This window comes from Mustela putorius, unplaced genomic scaffold (assembly GCF_011764305.1).
Source record: "Mustela putorius furo isolate JIRA1106 unplaced genomic scaffold, ASM1176430v1.1 tig00003942_pilon_pilon_pilon, whole genome shotgun sequence".
Lineage (NCBI taxonomy): Eukaryota > Metazoa > Chordata > Mammalia > Carnivora > Mustelidae > Mustela > Mustela putorius.
This window is the reverse complement of record NW_025422087.1, coordinates 14,695,067-14,720,757: the sequence shown is the minus strand read 5'-3', so window position 1 is coordinate 14,720,757 and position 25,691 is coordinate 14,695,067. Positions and strand designations below refer to the sequence as shown.

The following is a 25,691-nucleotide window of genomic DNA, read 5'->3' as shown; positions in this document are numbered from 1 at the left end:
GTTCTACTGTGATAAAAAAAATTGGGGGGGGGAACCCTAGAAGGATTAAGGTCTGTACAAGAAATTATATTCCCTGTCCCTGGTTCCTACTCCAAGCCTTCCGATCTGCCTAACTCGGCAGGTTAGGGGTTTATTTTCTGAAACTGACCCGAGAGACTTCCCACTCAGAGGCACTCGCTTATGCAGAATTGAGTAGAAGTGTTCCAGCTGAACTATGAGTCCCTCCTCAGCCCCTTCCTGCTGTGGGTTCACAGATCACCGCCTCAGGGTAATAACCCCCAGGCAGGAAGTGGAGGATCTGTGTCTAGAATAAGAGAGCGGTTCGCTCCCCGTCTGAGTGCCCGCCACTGAGGCCAGTCTGTGGTTCTCTCCCGGAGCTGCCAACTGGATTTCAGTGTCAGCTGTCTCAGTCCTAAATATTAGAAGATCAGACACTTGGGGAACGCCTCTGACATGAAAGGCAAGGTACAGAAAGTGCTCGCAGGCAACAGAAGAAACTAATATCTACAGAGATAAGAAATGAATTGTATTTATGAAGCAGGAATAGGAGGCAATAGACAAAAGAAGCATTCCTACAGTTAGAAAACACTGTTGGAAATAAAATTTTTCATGGAAAAGTCAGCACAGAGTCGAGGGATTCTCCCAGAAAAACAGAACACAAATCAGAAGACCAATCTGGGAAGTCACCAGATTAATAAGAGTCCTGCAGGGGAGAAAAAAAAAAAAAAAAAAAACCCAGGGTGGCTCAGTAGTTAAATGTCTGCCTTCGACTCAGGTCATGATTTCAGAGTTCTGGGAGCTCAGGCTCTGCGGGGAGTCTGCTTCTCCCTCTCCTCCTGCCCCTCCACCATCATCCCCCTGCTCGGGCTAGCTCTCTCGCTTGCTCTCTCTCTCCCAAATAAATAAAATCTTAAAAAGAGAGAGAGAGAAGAATATAGAGAGAAGCAAGTAACTAAAGAAATAACCCAAGAATATTTCCCAAACCAAAGGACAGGAGTCTCCAGATTGAAAAGACACAATAAAAAGCCAGAACTACACCAAGGCAAGTCACTGTTAACTTTCAGAATATTAAAGAAAAGATAAGCTCCTAGAAACTCCTAGAGAGAAAAAGTAAAACGTAAAGAGGTCAACACAAACAGTAGTCGTCTTCTTCTTTTTTAAATTTTATTTATTTGATAGAAAGACAGTGAGAGAGGGAATACAAAGAGGGGGAGTAGGAGAGGGAGAAGTAGGCTTCCCTCGGAGCAGGGAACCCGATGCTGGGCTCGAGCCCAGGACCCTGGAATCATGACCCAAGCTGAAGTCAGATGCCCAATGCCTGAGCCACCCAGGTGCCCCAAACAGCAATATTCTTAATAGTAACACTGATGCACTAAGACAGTGATGCAAGGACTTCAAAAGTTGGAGGGAAATTATCTACAATAGAGAATTCCAGAATGAAGTATGAGGGCAAATGGGAGACATGTTGACACATGCAAGGGCTAAAAATCCATTTTTACTTCTTATGTACCCTTTCTTGAGATGCAACTAGCAGATGTGCTCCAGCAAAACAAGGTTGAAAATTACAAAAGGAGAACATATGGTCCCTAGGAGCAGGGGATCTGATAGAAAAGAGATGCTGCTGGTCCTAATGACAAGTGTGTAGCAGGCTACACAAGGTGCTAGGAGGCAGGTCTCCAGGGAAAAGATGGAATTAACCCACTAACTGATAGAATTAAACTTTTGGGAAAATAATATGAATAGACACTTGTCAGATCTGAGGGCATATTTGGGAAAAAACTAAAGAAAGGACCATGGAAAAATAAGCAAAGTGGAAAAAATCGAGTAATTACAAGAAAACCAGAAAGTCGTTCAGGAAAGAGAAAGTAATCACGGTGCACGGCTTGGCTCTGCAGTGAGCAGTATTCATGCTTGTGTGAATTACTGATTTAACAAGAAGCTACTGGCAGTGGGAACGGTCAAGGTGTATAGACTTTATCTACTATAAAATCAATAGACAATGTCCCAAATTGACAAACCTGGAAATACACATTGTTAAGTATGTAATTTCAAAATACGTAAGTAAATGCTAAAAGCCTTGGAAGGTAGAATAAGAAAAATGAATGATGGGGCCTGTTCTATTTTATCCCAAGCCCTGATTATTTTATTAAAAAAAAAACAGCAACAAAACATGTGCAGGGATAAAATTAAAAATTAGCTTGGGGATGCCCGGGGGACTCAGTCTGTTAAGTGTCTGTCTTTGGCTCAGGTCATGGTCCTGGGGTCCTGGGATCAAGACCTGCTTTGGGTTCCCCACCCTCATGCTCTCTCTGGGTATCTGTCTCTCTCTCAAATAAATAAATACTTAAAATCTTTAAAAATAAAGAAAAATAAAAATTAACTTAAAAGTACTGTTTTTGGAGGTTGGACCCTCCAGATTCATTTCTTTTTCCTGAAGATTTCAAAGCATGTCTGGTGCTCTTGCCAATTCCAAGCTTGGATCACTTCCCACAAACTGCTGTTCCTCTTCTCACGCGAGCTTTTCCTTGGCTCTCATTCACCACAGGGCTCCTGACCCGCCCAATCTGCTATCCAGACACTCCCCATACTTACCGATAAATTCCTTTACCAGGCACCAATTGAAAGCTTATTGATTGCATCAGATCCTGCCTGCATTTTATGACAATTACATTCTCAAAGGGCATAACGCCCACTACACATTACTGCAAGATGAACAGATTACAAACCCACTGGGACATTAAGACGTAAGGGCGGGGATGCCAAATGGGTATTTTACAAAACCTTCCAGAGAGAAAGACTTTTGTAAGAATATTAATTATATAGAAAGTTTCTTCTCTGCGTTGTCTCACCATTTTTATAGTCAAGTATATTTACCAGTCATCTGTCAGCATCTGTTGTTACCAACAAACCGACCAATAAATAAAATCCAAACAGAATCCCCAGTTTCTAGTAACTTGCTCATGCATAACACACAAGACAATTTGCAAAGGGGATATCAGGAATGACAAAATAATATGTAATATATCCTATGTACTGAGTTACTACTAATAGAAAGTGATTTTAGATTTTCTATAGATTTCACACTTAGAAAGAATGCAGAGAGGAGAGATGCAACTTGTTATTACTTACCAATCCCCAAAGTTCTTCTAGACGATTTCACACTGACTCTCCAGACCACTTTCTTCCAGGTGTCCCGGGTTCTCTGACTGTACCCTGTTCTCAGGACTTCAAGAGCAAGGATCAGCGATATAATTGTGTGAAGATCAGAGGTCAACAGAAGTGAAGCCCCCGAGTACACAGACTTCCAAGTCAGGAAAGGCTCTCTTGGGCCCTCTAGGGGTCTGCACTGGACACGGCATCTTTTCGCTGCCTTACTTGACTGAAAATAATTTTGTTCCCATTCTGAACAGATTGGGGGGAGGCGCTCTTATTTAAACCTCTTGTTTCAATCTGTTATTTGAAGCATCAGCTGAGTCTGCGAGGTGTTGAAGACAACAGCAATTTCAGGCCTTGTCCCCATTCCACCCCCAGCCCCCATTATCCTGAAAAAGTAAAAACCAGGTTTAACCCTTCTAGAGGATTCTTCCTGTATTTGTATATTTACATTTGCTTTCCCACTCACATCTCCGGCACCATAGACTGAAGACATCTAAAGATACGGAGATTAGCTGTCTTCAACTGATATCACTCCCTGGACTCCCATCCTCCCCAAAGTCCACCAAATCATTTTAGTGGTATCATTATTCACTGTTTTCATTGTTCTGAAGGCAATTCAGCACTGATCTTTAGAACTATGATTAATTTTCTTTTCTTGTTTAACTTGTTTCCCCTTAACATTAACACTTTTTGAAATTTGTGTGATTTCCTGTGGGTCAGCCCCTACTTCAACACCAACCCCTCAATAGTAAATTCATTCAGGCTGGATTTCCTTCTATTTCATTTTTTTTTTTTTTTTAAGTGCCTTGGGAGACCTGCTTTGGGTTCCCCACCCTCATGGGGATCTGCCTCGCCTGGTCTGGTTGCTCCCCTGCCTGGCTGCCCTTCACCTCGCCCTGGGGATCTTTTCGGTGTCTCCCGTTAGGAGTCTGCATCCTGTATCCCCCCTTCTCCCTCTTCTGTGGCTCACTCCTTTAAGGGCTGTTTTTTTTTTAATTTTTTAAAAATATTTTATTTATTTGACAGAGATCAGAAGTAGGCAGAGAAGCAAGCAGAGAGAGAGGAGGAAGCAGGCTCCCTGCCGAGCAGAGAGCCCAATGCGGGACTCGATCCCAGGACCCTGAGATCATGACCTGAGCCGAAGGCACAGGCTTAACCCACTCAGCCACCCAGGCACCCCATCCTTTAAGGTTTTAGAGGAGCACATCCCTGATTGCTTCTTGTAAAGTCTTGAGACATCGTGTAGATTACTGTTCTCAGGGATTCCTGCCCTTTGCTTGGTGACCTCTAGTGCCTCCCTGCAGATGAATATAATTCTCAGGTCACTGATGCGAGGCTTGGACATGGCACCTTCTCTGATCAACAGAAAAGGACATGACATCTGAGCAGAGGCTTCGAGAGCTGTTGTGAGATTCTGCTCTTTCCTCCTCAATCCTGGAGGATCGAGACGTTGATTGTGAGTAGGAGCAGAACTGTGGAGCCACAGCTCCCTCTAATTTGAGCAAAAAATTAAACTTTTTTCGAGGTACTGAGATTGGGGGGTTTACTTCAGGAAACATAATCTAAGTGTGTCTGGAAAACATGTTTATATGATGCTTCCTGTTACCTAATGCAACATTCCAGAATGGAAAGAATTTTCTTTCAGAAGTGTGATAGCCTTGTTCTGTGATCTCCTGGTTTCTAGGACTGCCGCTGACATAGTCCAAAGCCATTTGTCGTCGTCTTTTTTTTTTTTTTTAAGTTTATTTACTTAAGTAATTTCAGGACCCCAAGAGCAAGAGTCGCATGCTCTTCCAAATGAGCCAGCCAGGTGCCCCAAGTCCAAAGCCATTCTAATGCCAGAGCCTCTTTAAAAACGTTTTTCTCCCTCAGGAAGCTTCTAGGATCTTTTCTTTACCCACACAACTCTGAAATTCCAATATCACTGGTTTTCATACTTGGTTGACTTTTATGCTCTGTCCAAGGCACCAAGGGGGGGCCATTCCAGTCTGGAAACTCATGTCCTTTAATTCCGCAAATATTTCTTAGGTCATCTTATTGATGATTTCCTCCACTTCATTTTCCTTTTCTTGGGAATTCCTGTTATCCAAATCTTGAGCTGCTTTTCTTATCCTTTCTCTCTCTCTTTTTTTTCCTTCTTGGCTTCAATTTCTGAGCTATTTCTGTATTTTTTTCTCTTCACATTTCTGTGTTTTCATTCCAGCGATCACGTTCTCCATTTCCAAGAGCTGTTTGTTGTTGCTGCTCGAATCAAGGGTCCCCTGAAAGCAGAGTGTAAGACAAGGGTTTGCATGTAAGGAGCTTATTTGGGATGTGACCCCAGGGACAGGAGTAAGGGTGAGGAGGTGAAAATGTAAGAGAGGAAAAGATGATATGAGGAGGTGTTTCCTTTTCTTTTCTGAGGGGGTGCAGAGGGAGAGGGACAGAGAGAATCTCAAGCAGACTCCCCTGCCGAATGCCCAGTCTGATGTGGGATTCAATCCCACCACTCTGAGATCACACCCTGAGCTGGAATCAAGAGTCAGATGCTTAACTGATTGAGCCTCCACCAGGTGCCCCATGAGGATGTGTTTTCGACTTGGCCATTGCTCTGGGCGGCTTGGCCACTGCTCTGGGCGGCCGGTGCTTGCTCCTCTGGAACCTTCTGAGGAGGTTCCGAGTCTCAGAGTTTTCCACCCAGGGGACGAAAAGTGGGGGGAACAGCTCCCATCCCTCACTGGCCCAGGGTGACCTCACAGGCTTCGGCTCCCCTGTTCGTGTGAGTTGTGTGTGCATGGATGTGAAGAAGAGTGGTCAGACCCGATCCGTAAAGGAGTGGAGGAGGACAGTGAGTGGCGACCATCCAAGGCTGTAGTGTGCCTCTGACGAAAGCTTATCTGTAGCAGGCTGAGCAATGGCTCCCCTGATGCCCTAATCCCCGGAGCCTGTGAATTTGCTGCCTTATGTGGAAAAGCGACTTTGCAGATAAGACTGACATGGAGACACAATCCTGGACTAGATGCGCCGGCATTAAACATAGTCACAAGATCTTTACGAGAGGGAGGCAGAGGTGACGGGACAGAAAGAGGGTGGGAAGGTGATGTGATGTGGAGCCATGAGCCAGGGAATGAGGACAGCCCCGGGGGGCCGGCAAAGGCAAAGAAACAGACGTTCCTCTAGACGCTCCCGCAGGAGCAAACCCTACTGATGCCTTTACCCCAGCTCTTGAAGATCCACTCCGGACCCATGATCCTGTAGGAGAATACGTTTGTATTGTTTCAAGCCACCGAACTTGTGGTCATTTGAGATGCAGCCACAGGAAAGGAACCAGATCTCCCACACACCAAGGCTTGGCGAAAACGGTTGCAACACACACAACAAAGGATATTCTGGCCCCACAGAGCACCCCTATTTTTTTTTTAATGAACATCCAGGCACTGGTCTAAAGTGCTTTCCAAATGCTCACTTAATCTCTGTAACAGCCCCATGAGGTAAATACTACTTTTATTGCCAATTACAGCTGAGGAAATTGAGGCGCTCCGGTTAAATACCTTGTCCAAAGTCCCAAGAACCCTTACAGAAATGACAACTCAACAGGAAAATGAGCAAAATCAGAATTCACACAACACACGTGTGAAGGTGTAAACTCCAGTGCTCCAGACAGCACACCAAGTGGGAGTAGGAAGAGTGAAGACGAATGGCGGGAACCGGGAGAAGGGAGGGGGATGGGAGGAAGGTGGCTGGGAAGAGCCTCGGACACCCCTGCGGCGCTGGGATGGTGGCGGGGGCAGCCCAGGAAGAGCTGGCAGCAAATCACTCAGCTCTGGCAGCTGGAGGCTTGCAGAGAATGGTGGCGCGCTCTCGCTCGTTTTTAAGATTTTTACTTTGAGTGCTCACTTTGGCAGCACATATACTAAGATTTTTACTTTGAGAGGGAGCAGGAGCATGCGAGGAGGAGGGGGAGGAACAGAAGGAGAGGGACAAGCGAGCTCTGTGCTGAGCGTGGAGACTGCCGTGGGGCTCTATCTCAGGACCTTAACCCTAACCAAGTCGGGTGCTTAACCAACTGTGACACCCAGCCGCCCTCCTCCTTCCCCCCCCCCTCAAAACACCCTACTGGGGGTATGATTGGCATACAATAAGCTGCAAATATTTAGAATGTGCAATTTCCTATTTTGAGGTATGTGAATGCTCATGGAACCATCACCAGGATGGAGTTTGTGAATATATCCATAGCCCGCAAAGTGTGCTCATGTGTCACTGCAATCCCCTCTGTTCCCTGGCCCCTGGTCCCCAAGGAAAGCACTCCTCTGCCTGCAGTCACTCTAGGTTATTTTGCAGTTTTTGCAGCTAGAAGTTCACCTACATTAAATCATTCAGGATGTACTTATAGACCCGGTTCCTTTAAATCAGGGTTATTTCGAGATTCATCGATGTTGTCGTGAGTGTTGGTAATTATTCCTCCTTTTCATCATTGAGTGGTATTGCTATGTATGGATATACCACAGTTTGTTTATCCAAAACTTGACTTGTTGGTGGACTTTCGGTTATTCCCACTTTGGGGCTATTAACAGATAAAGCCAGGATTAACATTCATGTACAAGTTGGGGCACCTGGTTGGCTCATTCAGTAGAATGTGGGACTCCTGATTTCAGGGTTGTGAGTTCAAGCCCCAGGTTGGGTGTACAGATTATTTAAAAATAAATAAATAAATAAATAATTTTTTTTTGCTATTTGAGAGAGACAGTGCATGCAAGAGAGCACAAGCAGGGGTAAGGACAGAGGGAGAAGCAGAATCCCCTCCCTGCAGCAGGGAGCCTGATGCAGGGCTCAATCTCAGGACCCTGGGATCATGATCTGAGCAGATATTTAACCTACTGAGCCACCCAGGGGCCCTAAAAATAGTATCTTTTTTTTTAATTAAAGATTTATTTATTTGTCAGAGAGAGAGAGAGAGAATGAGACAGCACAAACAGGCAGAGTGACAGACAGAGGCAGAGAGAGAAGCAGGCTCCCTGCTCTGCGGGACTCCATCCCAGGATCCTGGGATCATGACCTGAGCTGAAGGCAGTGGCTTAACTGACTGAGCCACACAGGAGTCCCTAAAAATAGTACCTTAAAAAAAAAAATCTAAAAAAAAAAAAAAATTCATGTACAAGTCTTTGTGTGGATGGTAGATTCATGTATAATTTTTAAAGAAACTGCCTGTTTTCCAAATGGTCATACCAGTTTGTGTTCCTACCAGCAGTATATGAGATTTCTGGTTGCTCCAAGTCCTTATCAGCTCTTGTTGCAGTCAAGCTTTTAAATTTTAGCCACTCTAATAGTTGCGGAGTGTTATCTCATGATCTTAAATTGCATCTCCTAACAACTAATACTTACTGTTCAACATCTTTTCTTGGGTTTATTGGCCACATGTACATCCTCAGTCAAGGGTCTTTTGTTTACTTTTTTGGGGGAGGAGGTTTGAGAGTCTTTTATATGAGAGTTTATACATATGTGTGTGTGTGTGTGCATATATATATATATACACACACACATATGCTTTACAAATAATTTCTTTTGATATGTGGCTTGTCATTGCCTTAGTGTCTCTGGAAGAACAGAAGATTTTAATTTTGAAGCCCATTTTTTTTTTAATACATTGCAGAGAGATTAAGAAATCTTTGCCTAACCGAGGTCACAAAGATTCCCTCCTTTTCTCTTCTATAAATTTTGTGGTTTAGGGGAGAGTGGGTGGCTTAGTCAGTTAAGCATCCAACTCTTGATTTCGCCTTGGGTCATGATCTCGGGGATCCCGATTGAGCCCCGCATTGGTCTCTGTGCTTAGCGAGGAGTCTGCTTGGATTCTCCCTCTCTCCTCCACTCCAGAATAAATAATCTTCTTAAAAAAGTTTTGTGGTTTTATATTTAGATCCATAGTTCATCTTTTAAGTTAATATCTGCATATGGTGCAAGGTAGAGGTAATGTTTGAATTTTTTAAACCATAGGAATATTGAATCCCGGCACCATTCGTTAAACAGACTGTCTTTTCTCCAGACTGTCTTTTCTCCATGACTTGCTTTTAGATCTTTGTAACTTAAGTTATCCTTATATGTGTGGGTCTGTTTCTGGACTGTATTCTGTTCCACTGATCTCGTTTATGCTGGTGCGGTTTATGCTGGTAGCTTTGCAAGACATGAAAAAAGGCAGTTATAGCTCCACATTTTGGCACACCTTTGGCAAAGATGTTTTAGCTATTCCCACCTGCTCTTTTGCTTTCCCATGTGAATTTCAGAATCATAATACCAATTTCTACAAAAAAGCCTGCTGGGATTTTAACTGGGGAATACATTGAATCTATACATCAATTCGGGGGAAAATGACATTTTAATATACTGATTCTTCTGAGCTGTAAATAAAATAGATCACTCACTTAAGTCTTCTTAATTTCTCTCAGCTATGATTTGTAGCTTTCAGTACATATCTTTTGATATTAAAAATGTACTTTCAGTTTAATTTCCATGTTTCTTCTAAGTATATTCCTATATATAGGAATAGATATAGGAATATAAAGTTGTATATATTATAGAAATATATTAATCTTGTAACCTGCAATCTTATTAGTTTCTGCAGTTTTTTTTTTTTTTTTTTTTTTTTGTAGATTCCATAAGATTCTCTATGTAGGCAATCAAGTTATCTACAGATAGTTACTTCTTCCTCTTCAATTTGGATGCCTTTTATTTCTTTTTCTTGCCTTACTGCACTGGTTTGTCTCCTGTATGACATCAGTGAATGTTCTACAGCTGAGATTTATTGTAAAGAAGTTTTCTGGTCTTTATTCCAGGAAACCAAGGTTCCCAGGAATTAACCTCTAAATCTTTGCAGTCTTCTGAGTGACAGAAGTACCTTTGTTATTCATGGTGGGTCCCTGGGACCACCTCTGAGTTTATGCTAATGAAGTAACTCAGGAAGGAGGTTAGCCATGCCAGAAAGACCAACCGTGTAATTAGAGGATTAGGGCTCTAAGGAGGGTGGTTAGCCCATCCTCTGGGAAGGGTAAGGGTGGCTGGAGATCAAGTTCTAGTGCATGGCCAGTGATTCAATCATTGTTACATCACAGAACATAATGGACAGCCAAAGATTGCGCTTGTAATCATTCATGAACACACTAGGAGAGTAATAAACCCTAAGGTCATGGAAGGCTTACATTTTATATCTTTCCAGACCTTATCCTGTATTTCTTCATTTGATCAATCCTGATTTATATCTTTATTTTTTAAAGATTTTATTTATTTGACAGAGAGAGATCACAAGTAGGCAGAGAGGCAGGCAGAGAGAGAGGAAGGGAAGCAGGCTCCCTGCAGAGCAGAGAGCCTGATGTGGGACTCGATCCCAAGACCCTGAGATCATGACCCGAGCCGAAGGCAGCGGCTCAACCCACTGAGTCACCCAGGCATCCCTGATTTATATATTTTATAATAAACTGTTAAGTAAAGGGCATATAGTTGGTTCTAGTGTTTTGTTTTTTTTTTTTTTAATTCCTGTGTGCATAGACTATTGGCACTTAATATAAGTATTGATATGTTTGCCTTTAGGTCTATCATTTTATTGTTTTGTGTTTGTTTCCTGTTTTGTTGTTATTCCTGATAACCTTTTCTTGCCTTTCTTGGGGTCTTTTTTTTTTTTTTCAGTATTTCATTTATCTATCTACTAAAAGAACTACTTGCAGTTATTTTAGTGGTTGCTTGAGAGATGAGGATACACATATGTAGTTTTTCAGTCTACTTGGAAACAAGATTTCATCACTTTGAGTGGACTGTAGAAACTTTATCATACAGTTTCCACAATCCCCCTTTGTTACTGATGTCTTATGTATTCCATCAGTGAAAACACCATTGGTGTCTTATTTTATTTCTATCATCAAATGTATTTTAAGAACTCAAGAGAACTGTTTAATTCTTTTAACCCAGATCATGACTATTCCCGTTGCTCTTCCTTCTTTCCTCAATGTTTCTGTTTTTGTTATGGCGTCATCTCCTTTCGGTCTGAGGAACTCCCTTTAGTGGTTTGTTTTAGACCAGGTCTGCTGGGAATGAATTCTTTGTTTTTCTTCATCTAAGAGTGACTTTTCAGTTAGTTCCTGAAGGACATTTTCACTGGATATAGAATTCTGGGTTGTCAGTTCTTTCCTTTTAGTCTTTTCAAAATGTTGTGCTCCTTCCTTCTGGCCTCCATTTCTGATGAGAGATCAGTCATCCAAATCATTATTTCCCATAATGCATTGCTTTTCCAATGGTTGCTTTCAAGAGTATTGTCCAGTTTTCATTACGACTCTGTTGGGTGTGGGTATCTTGTGAGTTTCCTGAATCCAAAGGTTTAAGTTTTTCACCAAACTGGGTAGTTCCTAGCTAGTATTTCCTCAAATATTTTTTTCCAGCATTATGCTTTCTCCTCTCCTCCAGGGATTCAGATGGCACAAATGTTAGACCTTTTATTATTGTCCTGCAGATCTCTGAAGTTCTGCTCATGGTTTTGTTTTGTCATTTCCCAACCTTTTTCTCTGGTCAGATTAAATTCTCTTGGTTTATCTTCAAGTTCATGGTTTCCTCCATTATGCTACACTATTCAGGGAGTTTTTCATTTTGGTTACTGTGTATTTCAGTTCTAAAATTTCCATTTTGTTCTTTTTATATATATCTTCTATTTCCTTGCAGAGGTTCTTTTTCCTCCCATTGGCTACAAGAGAGTTCTTGATTATTTGCTGGAGCACTTTTATAATAGTTGCTTTAACGTCTTTGTCAAGTAATTCCAACATGTGATATCTGTGTCTTTTTCTAGGAGCTGAGGTTTTCCCCATTTCCTGGTGTGCCAGGCAATTCTGGATTGTATCCTTGACATTTTGAACACTGTCATTAAACTCTAACTCTTGTTCAAATCCAAAGAGTTCAAAACTCTTTGAACAAGAGTTCAATACTGAGTTTCTAAAAACTCAGTTTATTTTTAGAAAATACTGAGTTTTTGTTTCAGCAGGCAGTCAACCTGGCTAGGTTGTAGGCAAAAGTTTATTATTTTTTAAAAATTCTGGCAAAATGGACATAACACATTATATGAGTTTCAGGTGTGTAAGATCAGGCAAGAGTTTTTTGTGTGTGTTTTTTAAAAATATTTTATTTATTTAACAGAGATCACAAGTAGGCAGAGAGGCAGGCAGAGAGAGAGAGGGAAGCAGGCTCCCTGCTGAGCAGAGAACCCAATGTGGGGCTCGATCCCAGTACCCTGGGATTATGACCCAAGCTGAAGGCAGAGACTTTAACCCACTGAGCCACCCAGGCGTTCCAAGGCAAGGGTTTTGAAAGCTAAACTGACACTGGACTCACAGCCTTCAGAAAACAGTTTGGGATGTCTGTTCTAAACTACTGCAGCGCTTTCTGGATCTACAGGATGTAAATGCCTCCTAGTTGCCAGGCTGGGATCTAGGTGGTGGTCTCTTCATTAGTCTTTGGTCTACTGAAAAGGATCAGATCCACACATACGTACAGCTTGGCCGTGGACCCAGGGGTTCATCAGCAACTTAATGAGGTCCCTTTCTGAAATTCCTTCCTCTCTGTGATCCCTTTGGTATTTTTGGGTTCCTTCTATTTCTAATTCTCTGGACAGAAGACTACTTTGACACTGTGTCTGCATCCAGGGCCAAGTGGAGGGAGGCCAAAGAGAGAAATGCAATGGGGATTGGTTCTACCCTCTTGGAGACAAAGCTGTACAGGAGAGGAAGGGTCCTCTCCCCACGTTTTGGCTCCCACAGGCTCCCAATGCTGACAGCGGATGCTACCACCATGATGGGACTGCTGGGGATCAAAGTGGTAGCATGGTAAGAGAACACAAAAGAGCAAAAAACCAAAAGATTTCTACACTCTCTTGGGTGTATTAGAAGTTCCCCTTGTACTCCTTGAGCCAGACTGAGAGGGCTTATGCCCATCTGTACTCCAATACTCACTTCCAGCTTTCCCATGTGCTGAGTTCAGGCTGTGGGATACCGGGGGCGCTGAGGGAGGGTGGACTCGTCCTGGGTTCAGTAGTACTTCAAGCTCTCATCTTCTTCCCTAATCCACCTGCTGTTTTCTTTTGGAGGTCCACACACTCATAGCTGAAGCTGGTAGAAGAGCTGCGGCGGCAAGTGGCCGCTCCACCTTATCGCAAACCAGTCCAACTAGTGCTTTTAAAGCTTATTTTCTCTCCCCACCGTGGGTTGCAAACTCACGACTCTGAAATCCAAGAGCCACACATTCCTCCAACTGAGCCAGCCAAGTACCCCCCAACTAGTGCTTTTAATATAAGAAAGAGGAATGAAATTATTTTGACTTTCTTCTCACATTATCATACATTTCAACTGCAGTAAAAGGAACGTTCTCCCTGTTGTTCCAAGAGAAGTAATTCTGAATATGATGACAAGTTACCACAAGGCCATCTTTGACGAAGATGAACAGGAGGAGTGCAACGAATATAGGGATTTGGCTTTTAGTTTTATTTTCAGTAGGCAGAAAGGATAGGACCTCTTACTGTTCTTGGGCAATTAATTTCATATTTCCCTCATTTTGAATTTGTTTTAGAATACTTTGAAGACTTTTAGCATCATACAATTGCTAATCTTAGAGTTTCCTAAAGGTAACAGAAGGTATCAACTATAAAATGCTGCCAACACTGCCTCTATCAATGACTTAAAGCTGTGCCTAAGACACTTTATACACACACACACGCTTTTTTTTTTTTTTTTTTTGCGAGCACAAGCAACCCATGTGGGACAGGGGTAGAGGGAGAGGGAGAGAATCTTAAGCATGGAGCAAAATGCAGGGCTCAATCCAACGACCAAGGTCATGACCTGAGCTGAAATCAAGAGTGGGACACTTAACCAACTGAACCACTCACATGCCACGAGACCTTTTATTTTTAAGACAGAAAGCTGGCAGACTAGGTACCCCAAGAGGTTAAGTAGAGAACATATGTAGCCTAACAGCAATGTTTAGTGAACTCTGCGCTCCAAGGAGAGTGGGTCCTTAGAAGAACAAAATGAAACTGTTTTAACTGCTAACTACACCTAGAATCTCAATCACTACCGTGACTTCATATGGGTTACATGAGAGTCAGCAGGGTTTGACCAAACATATCACAAACACGTTTGTTAAAAATTAACCCGGGTGTGTGTGATTAGGGTGTCTAAAATACTTCATAAGTAAAAAAAAAAAATTGGGAGTATAGAGCACTGCAATTTTCAGAATATATGATGATTTGGGGTTTTGTTATTTATATTTACTTTAAGAAACTCGATACTTACAAATTAGTTATCTTAATAGTTTTATTTTGTGCAAACACAAACAGAAGTTTTAGATTTAAGGATTTCAGTTTCTTCCCACATAAGAACACTCTTTATGGGGACAGTCCTATTTTGTTCCCCAACTGCCAAAAATGACATTTAATAAAAGATACAGCTCTCAGCAGAAAAAGCAGATGTTATTTCTAAATAATCCTTCAATTAAAATTATGAAATAAACTTTAAGAGCCAGGTACACCTTTTCCCCTGAAAAAAATATAATTACTACTGCTAGCAGCTACTATTTATTGACCTAGATAGGCTCTACCATTTGATTCTCAAGTCCTAGAAGTACTGTTGTCAGCCCAATTTCCAGAGAAGGAAATGGGCTCAGAGAAGTATCCAAAGACCACAGAATCAGGAAGTAGCAGAGCCAATACTGTAACACAGGCTATCTGCCTTGCGCCCTCTGCTATAAGCTCTAAGTTGTAAGGACCCGAGGAATCCCAATCCCAGTCTCACCCTTCCAGGTTATTTTTATAAAGTAGTGTTAGTAAGTAGAAGGCGTAAATGAAAAAGAAAAAGGCCAAAAATCCTCCAGTGATCCCACTGATTCAGGGGTGGGGGTGGGGGGGGACACAACCCCAAACCCCAAATACCCTTTACTATTTGATGTTACTCCTCTTAATGATGAAAACAACCTTGCCATCAACAGAGAAAGTCATGTAATGAAAAGTACCAACAAACAAAACAACAAACAAAATTTACTTACAGCATCATCAGGCTCATTTTAGACTAAATGAATACAGTATATTCTTGAGAACTTAAAAACTTCAACAGAAACAATATATTCATATAATATTTTACTTAATTCTCTGAAACATGCAAAAATTTATATGGCTAATGAAATTTTCACATTAAAATGCTGCTCAACAAGACAAATTCCTAACCAAAAAATACTGTAATGTAGGAAGCAACATGTGAACATTTAGGTGGTAAAATTAAGGTTACAATATGATAAATATCAAATAACATCCTTCTGGCCTAATGGAAAACATAACAGCCATGACAGTCAGGCTTAACACCCTGGTTAAATACAGAGAGAAACGAGTGGGGGGAGTGGGGGCAGGCACAGACACATGCAAAGATTTAACAGTTTGAATAATCTTTAGCCCTTCCAGGAAAATGCAGATGGGAAATCTGTGGCAAACACTTGTGTATACAGTGCTTTCAGCCCACTAGTGATCACTCTGTTCATGCACTTAAAGTAACTGCAGTTGTTTCCAAGCACTGAAAACTAGATTCAAAGCAAGTCTCTGCTTGCAAATCCCTTATATTCAAAAACACAGTTCAAATTTGTAAAGTGTTAGGTAAGGAAAGCATTAACTGTTTCCATGATGATTATTATTATTTTTTAAAGATTTTATTTATTTATTTGACAGAGATCACAAGTAGGCATAGAGGCAGGCAGAGAGAGGAAGGGAAGCAGGCTTCCCACTGAGCAGAGGCCTGATGCAGCCAGATCCCAGGGCCCTGGGATCAAGACGGGAGCTGAAGGCAGAGGCTTTAACCCACTGAGCCACCCAGGTGCCCTCCATGATCACTTTCAGACAGAACAGAGACTACACACTGTATCATACAGAGTCTGGTATGCTGCTGTGCACAGATTAATTCCAGTTACCATATTTTGTTTGTAGGTCATCAACAGCACAGATTTCATGCTCCAAAAGAAATATATCAATCTGGCAAAATAGTTACATTTAATTTTCTTTCAAAGATAGATTAACTAAATTTAATAAAGGAAGAACTGCCTTTTAATTAAATTAACTAAAATTTAATAAAGGAAGAACTGCCTTTCACTGGTATCTCATTTTCAAATTACCGAAACAAACTTACCAGAGAATAATTAATGTATTTTGTCCCACATCAACCTGCAAAAGATTTCCCAACATAGATGTATTTGTTCAGTTTCCAAAAATAAATAAAAGTTTCCTACCTGAAAGCATTTACATTCCTAGCTCTCTAAAGTAAACATAAAAAAAAAAAGTACAAAAAATCATCTCCCCATTTCTGAAGAGCTCAGTTACATAAAGTATTTTCTTTCCCAATACTTTTTCAGATTCAAAAGAGATTTACTTCCTAAGAACACGACAGATCTTCTTTTCAAACCATTCAGTCCGTTTCCATGGCAACACTGCGGGATTCCTTGGCTACCATAAGTCGCATTAGTTGACTGTGGAATTTCTCAATCTTCTTTACGTCTTGGGCTTGGTCTGTTCTATACACCAAACACTGTCAGAAATGTTAAAAGTACACATTAACTACGCAAAACTAGATTATCAACAACGTAGCAAATGTAGGATTGGGTACAAATAGGAGTCTTTCCTCATACTAAGGCAGTTAAGGTTTCTATGCCCCCGAAAATTCATTCCTTTAGTATCTTTTAGTATTTCCAACTCCACTGCCGTAAGCAAAAAACTAAATGAACTCTGAAGCTCCTCAAAAATGACTAATTAGCGGCGCCTGGGTGGCTCAGTGGGTTAAGCCACTGCCTTCGGCTCAGGTCATGATCTCAGGATCCTGGGATCGAGTCCCGCATTGGGCTCTCTGCTCAGCAGGGAGCCTGCTTCCTTCTCTCTCTCTCTCTGCCTGCCTCTCTGCCTACTTGTGATCTCTGTCTGTCAAATAAACAAATAAAATCTTAAAAAAAAAAAATGACTAATTAAGTAACATGCTAAGTCCTGCTGTAGGGTCTGATGAGAACTCCAGGCTAGGAATCAGATTATTTTCTCCCTGGGATCTGGTCATGAGTAACTGAGTTATACTGGGAAAAGCACAGCAATATTAGGGCTTGTTTCCCTACTTGTGAAATTGGGAGATGGGAAAATTTAAAAATTTTCCTTTTTTAAGGAAAAAAAAATCCACCATCCCTTGCTCACAGCTGGTGATGGTCTAAATTAAACCAGATAAATCAGTCCAGCTTTGATTTTTTGAAGGTATTCACAATTTTTAATCCAAACCAAATTTTTCCTTGCTCTAAGTTAAATATTTGCTCCAAGTTAAATACATGCTTAAGATCTGCCTGTGGTTTGTCAAAAACCATTTGTTCTAGAGTCTTCAAAAATATCAAATTTAAGCTGCAATTCTCCCCCCTTATTTTGTATTAAAAGGTGCATTTTTCTTTAGCCCATCCTAAGGGTTCACATGAGTTTTAAAGAAACGAATGATTCTACAATAATATTCATCAGCTTAGGGTGATAGCTGATGGGTGGCTAGCTGTTAAGCAACTCCCTTCGGCTCAGGTCATGATCCTGGAGTCCCTGGGTCGAACTCCGAACCACCCCCCAAAGTCGGACCCCCCCCCAAGTCGGGCTCCCTGCTGAGCAGGGAGTCTGCTTCTCCCTTTGGCCCTCCCTCCTCTCTCAGATACACAAATAAATAAATCTTAAAAAAAAAAAAAAAATTCATGAACTCGAGTGACCTATAGTTCAATCTTATCATCCCTGACTGGTCTGAGTTGATTTAGCCTTTAAAAGGCACTCACTTAAAACTGTTATCCACATACTGTAGAAATTTGTGTAACAATCTTATAAAGAGGCCATAATAGTCTCCAACATTCCAATTTCGGTATATGTGCTGTGGGAGAATCTATCTACCTTGTCACTATGGTTTGACAGAAAAGATTTCAAAGTCCTAGAAAATATTATAAATCAGTCGTGGGATCAGAAAAAAATGAAGCATAAATGGGATTATAAAAAAGTCAAAGACAGTGATAATAATAAATGTAGCCTAAGACTGAGTTTCTGAAGGAAGTAGTAACTATTAAGATGAACTGGCAAGGGGAGTGCACACATTTTTTAAGAGTCATTAGGAAACAGATTTTTTTCTGTCAGAGTTGAGTCAGATAATTTATTATTTAGGAGAATGGATTTGGTTGTGTCTTTGGCCCCTTCCAAACATGGACTAATTCTCAGTAGATTTAAGAAAGAACACAGAAGGCATTTTTCACATTTCGATCTTGTCACAGGAATCATCAGTGTGACATAAAGTTCCTCCCAATACTGGCATCCATGCATCCTTAATTATGTTTAATCATTACTGGAGGCAAAAAGTCATCATTTTGAGTTAAAGCCTTTTGTATTAAAATCAGTTCTGCATTTTTTCCTAACTTAAAAATAGGGCACGCCAACTTGTCTTCAGTAGATAAACCTCCCCACTCTGTGCCCATCACAATGGAGATGATGGAGACAATCATCACTGTGAACACCCCAGACTCAAGCGCATGCGCGGATGTACTGGGAGGCAAGCACTAATGCTAAGTACCTTCCTGTGTGGGGTTTATGTCCCACCCCCTGATCAGGGGAGCAGATCATCACTCCGCAGTTTACAGATAAGGAAACGGGGCCCCAGAAAGCCAAACTTTGGTCTGAACTTTTCCAAGGCTGAGACAGTGGTAAATGGCTAAACTCCGATTCCAATCTCTTGACTCTAAGTCTAGTACACGACACCATTTTTCACGTTTTCAGTTACTCCCAACTTAACTGGTGCCTGGAAGACACGATAATCATTAAAAGTCTGAATTCACGCAACCTCACAACAGAACGTGGAACGCAAATATATAAAAAGCTAATATATGAGCAAAGACAAAAGGTCACTCTGAAATTTTTTAAAGAATTTATCTAAGTAACCTCCGGGTCTGGATACCATGCTAGTCACTGGACATTAGGTAAGAACTTTATTGCTCTCTACTGTCTTGAAGCTCACAATCTACTAAGAAGACAAATATGATAAAACAATTATAATACAGCACAGAAAGAGCCAAAAAGAAAAGCAAGAGAAGCACTCCTTTCAGCTGGATTTTGAAAGATAAGCACCCATCTCACCATACTGGGGCGGCCGTGGATTCAATGCCGCAAAGACGGGAAGAGGACACTCAGAGGCACAGAGGCCCAAGACAGCCCGCCCGGTCACAGGAGCCCCGCAGTAACGCAGGAAAGGCAGAAGATGGAGGGCATGTGAGGTTGCAGTCACACTAGCAGTGACGAGGAGCCACTAAGGTTTTAAGCAGGGTCTAAACCAAACCTGCCTTTTAGAAATCTCTCCAGACAACTAAAGGGTGAACTGGAAGCAGGGACACATTTGGGAGATGGATCTAGCCAGCCAGCCAAGTGAGGATGACACCCTAAATTCAGGGGAGGCACAGTGGAGACAGAATGCTTGTGACAGGAAATGAGACCAGGGTGCTTGAGTCAGCAATTCCCAAGTGCCTGGGAAAGAGCACGGAGCATGTCAGAGGATCGAAGACAAGCTCTTCACGTGAGGGGCCAGTGGACGTGAGAACGGGAAACGGCGGACTCTATTGCACTAGAAAACAGGAGGTGGCAGTTTCAGAAGTGATGAGGAGTTCCATCCTGGACAGGCTAATTCTGAGGAGCATCGAGGAAAGGACGCTGAACAGGGAGCTAGTCAGGAAGTCAAAAGAAAAATGTGACCTAAATGTACAAATCTGAAGACAGATTTTGTCTCCAGATTGTAGCAGACTGCAGCAGTCCTGGGCACTGTGGCTGAATGGACTGCTCCAGAAGCAGTATCAAAAGCTGATCCAGGATAGAATTCTGGAGAAACCGGTATTTATTAGCAAAGAGCACTAAGACAAGCACAGAAAAAGAAAACGAAGATAAAACGGAGCCACAGATGCCAAAACAATTTCCCCCAGAGTGGTTTTATGTATGAGAAGCAGCCAGGAGGTCCAGTAAGGTGCAGACTGCTGAGACCATTAGGTTTGGAAGCACAGGGCTGCTGCTGGGCTGGCCGGGAGACTCGTTCAGCGGACAACTGCCGCTGTGTGGAGATCAGGCGGCAGAGGGTCCCGGAAGTAACGGGGTGTGCGGAAGGGACAAGACTGAGCAGGGCGGGAAGGAGGGAGGCAGCTATGAAGCTGTGTTCGAACACCATTTCCTCCCCATACACTCATAAGGAGACCTCTATCCCCTCATCCCCAGTTTTAGTTTTAGTCTGTATACTCCTTTTGTTTAAGGTCTGAAGTAATTACTAAATGACACTTGACGTACTACATTATTTCTCCAAGAGTCTATAAAAGTAGCTTCTAGAATGAGATTTCTGACTTTGGAATGAAATGCAAAATAAGCATCCTAATGGGCAATCTGCATAAATTCTATGTAAACAATTTCAAACAAACGAATCTGGAAATATGCAACAAATAAAAATGTATACTTACAACTAAATCATCTGTTACTTTAATACACAAACTCCCATCAGAATGCCTATATTTGAGAACCACACGGGCCTGAAATAAAAATACACATTTAGAAACAGTGAAGTCAGAAGACATTTCTCATAAATAATTAGTCTTCAGGTATGCTAAAGAGGATCCCTCTAGAATAGCCAAAACATCTACATACATCTTTACTGTAAACATCATTATTGAAATGAGGTAGAGAATAGTATTTTAGTTCCTTCCTATTACTATAATTCACTTTTTAAAAGGACTTACTAAAAAGTTCAATATTTATTTGCAGCCAGTTTGAAGAGATATCCTGAAAATTCCCCAAAACACATCCACATTCAGGGAATATCCGTGAGACTCTTAAGGTGGTTTGGCATTAAGAATATACAGATCTCAGGGCACCTGGGTGGCTCAATCGGTTAAGCATCCGACTCTTGATTTTGGCTCAGGCCATGATCTCAGGGTTGTGAGACTGAACCCCATGTCGGGCTCTGTGCTGGGAATGGAGCCTGCTTGGGATTCTCTCTCTCCTTCTGCCCACCCTGACACAAATATACAGATCTTCCTCAACTCATGATGGGGTTATTCCCCCAATGAACCCACTGCCAGCTCAGTAGGTAGAGCATCCAATTCTGGATCTCAGGGTTATTCGTTCAAGCCCTTCACTGGGTGTAGAAATTACTTTGTGGCCCGAGGAAAGATCAGAATTCAAATTCATAGTACAATTTCAACTGAATTTATATTGCTTTTGCAGTACCAAAAGTCAAAAAACTAAAGTCCAAGCATTGTAAGTTGGGGACCACCTATATACTGAAGGGGATCACAACATGTTTCCTCAAAACATGTCACTTTGGCATAAGGACTGTTCTGAGCAGAGATTAGCTCTCTGCCCTTTCTGGCTAAAGAACAGGACATAAATTAACCTTCGTAAAGGTGACATAAAATTTCTAGTAATAAAGGTGCTCCTTTCTCCCTTCCTGGGAAAAGGAGGACTCGTATCTGCAGAACAATCCCTACTAATCACCTTCCCCTCCACAGTATCTCCAAATCCCTTGTCCTTAGTCCACCCTCCTTCCCACACTCCATCAGTATTGCTGATCACGGTACATAGGCCCCAATTCTAACTATCTCCTCAAGTCAAATACTTTGTAAACTCCGTGCACACTGCATACATGTGTTGAGTTTTCTTTCTTGTTACTCTGTCCCTTATCAGTTTAATTTGCAGGGCCCCAGCTATGAAATCTAAGAGGGTAAAAGAGGTTTTCCTTCCCTACAATATCAACCCACCACGGAAGAATGAAAGGAAAAGTAGGAGGAAAAACAGCAGACTACGCTGTGCAAGTCCAAATCTCTGTGGCAGGAAGTACGGCAGTCACAGTTCATGCTGTCCCCTCCCTGTGGCTCTCAGGAGGTAGAATCGGACTCAAGCATTCAGCAAAATCACGGCACCACACAACGCATTAGGACAGAAAAACAGGATTCTGTCCTGGAAAGAAGTCTCCATCAACGACTTTTCCAAAAACAATCCCTATACTGAACACCGTGCTACACACCTTCCACTGTTCGGCATTCCAGTTAGGGAGCCAAGAAAATGATTTATCTAGAACAGAACATCTCCCAGTAGGTTTACCACTTCTGGGAACATCAATTTTATTTTTTTAAAATAATGGATTCAAAATAGTATAGTGCAGCAGAGTCCATTTTTTGCTGACCTACAACAATAACCAGCTGTTTCAAAAGATGTGAAGTATCTAAAAGCCAAAACAGGAACATAATTTTAAAATGGTCATGGGGCACCTGAGTGGCTCAGTGGGTTAAAGCCTCTGCCTTCGGCTCAGGTCATGATCCCAGGGTCCTGGGATGGAGCCCCATGTTGGGCTCTCTACTCAGCAGGGAGCCTGCTTCCTTCTCTCTCTCTCTCTGCCTGCCTCTCTGCCTACTTGTGATCTCTGTCTGTCAAATAAATAAATAAAATCTTAAAAAAAAATAATAAAATAAAATGGTCACAATGTAGAACCATAAGCCTCGAGACAATTCTGGAAACTGAAGAAAAAGGGCTTATGAAGAGCTGTACTCTCCAGCTTTCCCCATTATGTCTCTGCTCTCCTGGGACTGGGTGTGTGTGTGTGGTGGGGGGGACACCAGTCAGAGATTTGTTTTGGTGAAGGAGAAAAAGGAACTCAGAAAGCACTTATATAAATTACAACTAGATTATCTTTAGACACCAGATTCTATATATTGGGTTATTTAATTCTACATGTTAAAAAAAATTCAGTTCTCCAGAAACAAACAGAAATTTTAAAATGTGCTAATTAACCATGGGGGTGCCTGGGTGGCTCAGTCGACTAAGCTTCTGACTTCCCCTCTGCTCAGGTCAGGATCTCAGGGTTTTGGGATGGAGCCCGCCGCCTAAGGCTCCCTGCTCAGTGGGGAGTCTGCTTCTACCTCTGCCTCCATCCACTTGTGCTCTCACTCACTCCCTCTCTCGAATAAATAAATAAAATCTTTTTAAAAAAATGTGTTAAGCATGACAACTACGTAAACTCTTTAGTCTCGGTTGAAAGAATAATGGCTGGCTTCATGAGGGGAAGTGGGAGTTAAAAGCTCTATGACACTGTAAGAGAGTCTATTTTGTAACTGAGGGGGCACCTATGTTATCTGACGCCACAAAAGGAGAAAAAGCAATCAAGATTCTTGCTCTCTTAGGAACTCTGAATTCCATCAACCAAAATAACCAAGCACAAGACAGCATGAATGAAGTCCTTTTATAGAGGCATACACAGGTAAAATGCTAAAAGAGAAAACAAGTCATTATAACTGGGGGAAGGGGAAGTGTAAAAAAGCTTGCTAAAGATGGCTTTGTCAATGCACGCCTTTTTCTTTTAGGGAAAAGGGTAGGAGAGAAACTGAAGGAGCAGTGTGAATGAATATTTAAATTCTGTAACCTCATGAGACTAGAACAGACGATGGTGGATATGGTGGGAAGACAAAGCCAGAAAGATTGGAGAGGGTCAGACTGTGGACTGGGAGTCTGGATTTTACCTGGCAATCAACGAAAAGCCAGTATTTAAGTAGAAAACTGAGAGAATTCCATTTTTGTTTTAGACAAGTGTGGCACGAGTAAAAAGAGGGATTAAAAAGGCAGAAAGACTGATTGAGAGGTTATCACATGGTCCAGCAGGAACACCATCTCCAGTGAGAGCAATGCAAGAGAACAGTAAAAGGTGGCAGGTGTACTCAGGAGGCTCAGAGGGTGGGAGAGAGGACAGAAAATTCTCCAAAATGGATTCCGAGGAGTCTTGACAAAAGTCCTCTTCTTTAGTTCTAGCAGAGACAGCAGAGACTTGGCGTTTAGAGAATGGGGTTCAAATTCTAGCTTCATCGCTTGGAGACCAGGCAATCCATTTAAAGTATCAAAGACCATTTATTCATTTGCCTCAAGGGATTGTTTTGACTGTTCACATGAATTATACACCTGAGGATACGTAGTGTAGAATGTCACATAGAAGGCACTCCACAAAACTGTTAGTCAAAGGCGCCTGGGTGGCTCAGTGGGATAAGCCGCTGCCTTCGGCTCAGGTCATGATCTCGGGGTCCTGGGATCGAGTCCCGCATCGGGCTCTCTGCTCAGCAGGGAGCCTGCTTCCTCCTCTCTCTCTCTCTGCCTGCCTCTCCGACTACTTGTGATTTCTCTCTGTCAAATAAATAAATAAAATCTTTAAAAAAAAAAAAAAAACTGTTAGTCAAGCGCCCCTCACCTATCAAAAAATCAAGAGTTGAAAACCAGTAGAAGTTTTCATGCCCTGGACTTTTCTGTGAGGTGAAGAGAGGAAAAGCTCTCTCCCGATCCTGCGTATTCTAGACAAGCTCTGTTCATGGCAATATGCTGTCATTACTATCTCGTGTTCATTTCCCTATTAAATTTAACTAATTAAAATACGATTACTCTTGACGTGAACTTCTATACTCTTCACTATGTTTTCAGATATTTTGTGTACTGTGTGGGTACCTCTGGACAAAAATCCTGTATCGTTCTCACAGTACACTGCACGGAGAAACAAATGTCCCAGCACACACAGGACGTCAACCAAATGGAGGAGCTAGAAATCGTGTCATACACAAAACACTCGATTTCAAAAATACCTAACTCATGTCATCACCTATTATGTTACTGTAAAGAATGGACAAACACTTTCACAGCTTCTTGTTAGGTATCTAGGTCTAAAAACCTACCGAAACTTTTAATTAACAAGGAGCGACTTAAACAGTCTCTGGATAGAACAACAAAATTAATAGAAACTCGGGAGGAAGAAAAATGAAGACCTGAATGCTCCAGTTCCCGTCATGGGGCCCTCTTTGCTCTTTAATAAGGAGCTAACCTCTGGCATCTACTCACCATAATTTTTGTGGGGACCACGAATGAGCCCCCTAAACTGTCCGCCAACATTTTACGTTTTAAGAGTATTCTCCCGAGAAAAGGGTGCAAGCCTTCTCATATACGCCACAGCGGGACAGGAAAAGGGCACCGAAACCACCGAGGGTCAGGAAGCCGCAGCCGCAGGGGGAGGAGCCCTGCCCTTAGAGACACGTAAACCTACCGCGGCCACAGGGCTTGGGGGCGGGGAAGGCAGAGCAGGGCCGCTTTGGGGCCGGCGACGACCCGGTTTCCAGGACTCGTCCGGCCGCTCCTCCGGGAGGAGGCAGTGGGAGCCACGACACCTGGCAGGGTCCGTCTCCGCTCACACCTAGCACCTCCCGGCGGGGCTGGAGAAGCTCCGCAGGCCGCGCGGACCAAAGGGATGACATCCTGACCCGGGGCCGATACAGCGGCCCCGCGGGGATTTACCTTCATAGGGTCGGCGAGGTAGAGTTTCTCGGCCGCGCGACTGAACTCCTCCCAGGTCTGGTACTGCGGCATCGTGGCTCCGCAGCGGAGAGTGAGGGGACGAGGCCGGGGACCGCAGGCAGCGCGACCCAGCCCACCTACCACCTACTTCTGACGGCCAGAGACCGGTGCGGGG

The 25,691-nt window shown here is 42.5% G+C and overlaps 2 protein-coding genes across 3 annotated transcripts in view; both read right to left on the bottom strand.

Annotated features, from left to right (window-relative positions):
• Positions 1-3,225, bottom strand: part of EPHX1 (epoxide hydrolase 1) — a 34,405-nt gene extending 31,180 nt beyond the window's left edge. Inside the window, exon 1 of the mRNA XM_013061139.2 lies at positions 3,130-3,225. The gene's annotated coding sequence lies outside the window, so the exon portion shown is untranslated. The remainder of the gene's footprint in view (positions 1-3,129) is intronic.
• Positions 3,226-4,262: 1,037 nt separating this feature from the next.
• Positions 4,263-25,650, bottom strand: SRP9 (signal recognition particle 9). 2 transcript variants are annotated; one of them, XM_045069524.1, is made up of 3 exons: positions 25,517-25,650; positions 20,662-20,730; positions 4,263-5,417 (listed from the first exon to the last, which is right to left on the bottom strand). In XM_045069524.1, exons 1-3 carry the CDS (start codon positions 25,586-25,588, stop codon positions 5,313-5,315), a joined length of 246 nt encoding a protein of 81 aa, XP_044925459.1. In that variant the 5' UTR covers positions 25,589-25,650; the 3' UTR covers positions 4,263-5,312. The 2 variants fall into 2 exon arrangements, with proteins under 2 accessions (XP_044925459.1, XP_004761960.1); XM_004761903.3 differs by lacking the exon at positions 4,263-5,417 and adding an exon at positions 14,455-16,715.
• Positions 25,651-25,691: the final 41 nt, after the last annotated feature.

What these genes read in the sequence shown, in the direction of transcription:
- SRP9 (XM_004761903.3), bottom strand. Translation starts at nt 25,588, where the DNA reads ATGCCGCAGTACCAGACCTGGGAGGAGTTCAGTCGCGCGGCCGAGAAA. An exon ending in ACCTCGCCGACCCTATGAAG is followed by an intron (nt 20,731 to 25,516) that starts GTAAATCCCCGC and finishes TTTTTATTTCAG; the next exon opens with GCCCGTGTGGTTCTCAAATA. An exon ending in AAGTAACAGATGATTTAGTT is followed by an intron (nt 16,716 to 20,661) that starts GTAAGTATACAT and finishes CATTTCTGACAG; the next exon opens with TGTTTGGTGTATAGAACAGA.